General features: G+C 37.5%; 1 protein-coding gene across 1 annotated transcript; it reads left to right on the forward strand.

Moving 5' to 3' along the window:
• Window positions 1-2449: 2449 nt before the first annotated feature.
• Window positions 2450-3920, forward strand: LOC109222597 (putative F-box/LRR-repeat protein 23; the record flags this gene model as incomplete). Its single annotated transcript, XM_019386937.1, has 2 exons — window positions 2450-2901; window positions 3781-3920. Coding segments are annotated over 2 exons (592 nt in total), but the record flags the coding sequence as incomplete, so codon positions are not given.
• Between the last annotated feature and the right edge of the window lie 458 nt (window positions 3921-4378).

The following is a 4378-nucleotide window of genomic DNA, read 5'->3' on the forward strand; positions in this document are numbered from 1 at the left end:
TTCCCAGAACAGTTACACAAGCACAGTTATCGGACGAGAACTGGCAGTAAGTTTTCCCAACCAGACTGTTATGATAAAATAAGTCGTGAAATGAAACACTAACATGAGGAGCAGTACGTAGTGGTGGTTGAGACAAAGAATAATAACCAAAGAGAGATTATAAAAATATATATGAAATGCGACCAACGAGTAATTAGTAATTGATTCAGAAAGCCCGGTTTATGGCAGAGACAAGAAGTCACAGATAAAATTGATAGATCAGCAAGATAAATGTAGTGAAACCGCAGCATAGGGAATTTTCAGTCTCTAGATTACGAGATTACCAATCATCCTGAAAATTTTACAATATGATTGAGACCGTTAATAGGTACCATTTAGTTTTATGAAAAGAAGAGAGAAGGCCAAAAGGAGACAGTCAAAATTTGACGATTAAAAGATTAACCCTACGAGCCACAAGGCATGAAGTTATGTAACTAAGGATTTATTGTAAGGCAAGTAAGGAACAAGCGGAACAATTTTCCTTCCGATGTGTACAACATAATCAAGCTCGCACTTACACAGGCCAGAAGGTCTCCCTAAGTACTACAATAAAGATACTGAGGAAATAAGGAAGAAGTTTCCCACCTAATGCATATGAACTAAACGAAAATATCTTGTAACAACAAGTCTCACTACACAATTGTATACACTCCATAAGAAAGTGGCACCTATCATGGCTAAATGAAGAAAAAAAAAACTCATCAAGGTGATGTGTTGCAGATCAAGCGTAGGAGCAGAGGTATAGAAATGATAGTATCGGTGGTGCATAAGACAAGGCCAATATTCATGCAGCAAAACAAGCGCGCGAGGTGGAGTAGAACACCAGGAAAAGTTAAATGCTTACGATTTAAGGGAACCAAACCTGAAAAGGAAAGAAAAAAAAAAAAAAAGGCCAACGACAAAAGGGGAAAAAATGTTTGGTCTAGCAAGATTAGAAGGAAGGTTGCAAGTAGTATAAAATAGATAAGTGGTAGTCGTAAGGTAGAAAGTATCGCAGAGCAACATAGTTTTTAGTTAGATAAGGGTAAGGATGGTAAAAAGGTGAGTGAGAATTGACGAGAATATGTATGTCCTTGGGATTAACCCATCAAAGAACAAGGTGAATGGATGATTTCCACTATATAATAAAAAGCTCGTACAGGCCTGAATGAAAACAGAGGAGTCTAAACTAGGAGCACATTAGAAGAAGAGAATATGACGCCTGTCACTTCGGGCTGTGTAGGTGTGGGTAGAATAAAGGGTGTAATTGTATAGATAAAAGGATACATTTGGCCTTTGATTGAGGGAAAAATTTAAAGAGAAGGGATTTTATGAATTGCACGGGATTGGAATACCCCCTTAGGGATGAGTATGAAATCATATTAGATGCCTATGAAATACGGTTGATTAATGGAAGTATCAGTATGCGTCCCTAGGTGGATGGCAAATCACTTCAGATATTCCCGATGGACATGAGCCCTAGTGAAATTGTACTACGTAAGGGGTTTCAGGTTAATCAACGGTAGACTTATGGATCAACATTAAGTGAATCACCATGGATGATTATGGAAATCAACATTAATTATCCAAAGGTGTTTATGTTTTGAAGTCAAGACGAGTTGTGGAACAAAAGTTGGGAAAAAGGTCCATCACAAGTTCATTATATTAATATGCCTGAAAATTTAAAGGTCAAATGTATATGCAACGCTTTTCTCCCAATATGCTTGGAACAATGGGATGATCTACATATCAAATTGAAGATCTACGAGTCTAGTTTCCAACGCATTAAACCGTTTGTCGATACGATATTGGAGTAGAGAGATATTTGCATTTTCGCGAGACAGCGCAGACTGGTAGGTGACAAGTAGGTGCATCACCTACTTGCCAAAATGAGAGGACTTAATTAAAAGCCCCAAAGTCGGCCAAGAGGGGTCTTTTAAGGGAATACAAACTGAGTTATTTCACCTGTATTTCAGACCAAGAAAACCTAATTGAACCCCTGCAACTCCTCCCCCAAAATCCCACACAAACCCTAGGGTATTCCGGGTGTTACGACGCAATTCTAGTGCTGAAAAGTCCGGACAGCATGCTAGTTTCTCTTTCTCCTTCTTGTATCCGTGTTGAGGAACTTATTTTTGATGAAAAAGGACCAGGTTTCGTGGGTGATACTCAGTACAAGGTAAGTTTATGCTTCTCCTTCCATTATCTATGCGTTTGCGAGTTGTAACTCGATCGTAAAGAATAGACCTAGCTAGTTTCGGAAGAATGGTATGTTGTTTGATATTGTGCAATGGTTGGCTAGTTGACATTATATTGTCATTCTTCGCCACGAAAGAGTTGCTTTTTTACGTAGCGGAGAGGTAATTTCTGGCTTCCTTAATGTATGCTTCCACTTGCTTTCCATTTATTCATATTTTCTTTTGATCAGCAGATCAAGAAAACTTAAAAGACTTAGTATTACGTGGTACTGCTACTCAAAACTACAACGCGAAGGCTTCATTGAAGTAGTTCAAAAGTTGCCATCATTGGAAGAGCTAAGTCTGATAGACACTACTATCACAGCTAAAGCTTTTGAAGCTCTTGAACGCTCTTGGTCATGGTTTAAATCGTTAGAATTGAAGAAGATCTCCTGTATTACGAAATCCGGTGAAGAAATAAATAAAGAGGCTCTAGCTATTGCTCAAAGCCTGCCTGCCCTGCGCCGCCTTCAGCTCATTAGAAATTATATGACAAATGAAGGCCTTCAAGCTATTCTTGATGGTTGTCCTAATCTTGTATCACTTGACCTGCGGGGATGCTTTAATGTTAGACTCGACAAAGTCTCGAGTAGTAGAATTTCTCGACAGATTAAGGATGTGAAGCTCCCTCATGACACTATGGAAGGTTTTGAATTTTGATTTGAGCCTTAGGTTGGAGGGAAAGGGGGGCAGTTGACAAGTATGACATATCTGATGATTACTTTGGTTTTTGAAAAGATATAAGTGCATTGTTTTTAGCATTGGCCTTATTAATTCTGAAGTTTTGGGCTTTTTCTTGTCATTGGATTGTGAAGCTCTTCTTGCCACTTGAATTTTATCAAGCTTATATTTATTAGTTTTATATTTATTATATTTAGTGAGCCGAGTCTGACCCAAACTTGTACACAATCTAACTGCTCCTATATATTAATGTACAAAGAGTCCTCTCCACGACATCTACTCTACTATATAGGAGTTAGAAAAATATAATGTAACGATTAATTTTTCGGTAAAGGGTCAAATATACTCCTGTACTATGAGAAAATGTTTAAATATATCCCTCGTTATACTTACAGTCCAAATATATCCCTGTCGTAATATTATTGGTTCAAATATACCCCTCTTCCGTTAAGTTTGTCCAAGGTGGACATCCAATCCTATGTGTCACTGGCATTTGATGAGGTGTATGTCACATGGCATTCCACCTTAGCACTCCTAACCCATTTTACCCCTCCCTTATATTTTATTTTCCACCACGAAAATTTTCTTCTACTCCACTACCATTTCCACTATTACCGCCACCATTTAAATTTACAACCTTAAATTAAGAGTGAAGAGATTCCAAGAATTCCATCACATTTATGTTAGTTGCGTGTTAATATGATTCAAAATCATCGAAAACTGATTTTGTACACCAAAGACAGACTATGTAAGTGGGGGATACAAGTAAACCAAACAAGTCCCTTATGTGATCAAGAGATGGAAAGTCATCAACATCTCTTCTTTGCCTGTACATTTTCAACAGACACATGTGGGAAATTACTAGCATGGCAGGGAATTACAAGAAGGATATATGGTTGGGCTGAGAAGATTGAGTGGGCAACAAAACATGTCACAGGCAAGGGCCCAAAAGCTGTGATTTATAGAATGAGCATTGCAGGAGCTGTATATCAACTGTGGATGGAAAGGAATCGAAGAAATTTTTAGCAGGAAAGGAGATGCAGTGAAGACATTACTAGGCAGATAATTCAAGAAATGCATTACATAGGCAATAGGCAGAGTAGTTTGAGCAAAGAAATGCAACATTTGAACTTTACCCATAGCATGAATGAAAATAGGTAGAATGAGTAGTATACTGAGTTATTGGCCTTCTGTCCAAACTTAGGAGTTTTGTTTGTACTTGTAAATATTTTCGCTTAGTAATAAAATTTAATTACCAAAAACAAAATCATCGAAACTTTGGCGGGTGTAAGATTTCAATATGATGGTCATCGTGTGATGAGACCTATTATAATTTAGTAATTACGTTGCTACTCAGTGTGTAGACTAACAAACAATGAATTGAGTGATGTCATGAGAAATTGATATTTACAATTCTTTTTTTGAACAAAGGAAGCATATAT

Source organism: Nicotiana attenuata, unplaced genomic scaffold (genome assembly GCF_001879085.1).
Source record: "Nicotiana attenuata strain UT unplaced genomic scaffold, NIATTr2, whole genome shotgun sequence".
NCBI classification, from domain to species: Eukaryota; Viridiplantae; Streptophyta; class Magnoliopsida; order Solanales; family Solanaceae; genus Nicotiana; species Nicotiana attenuata.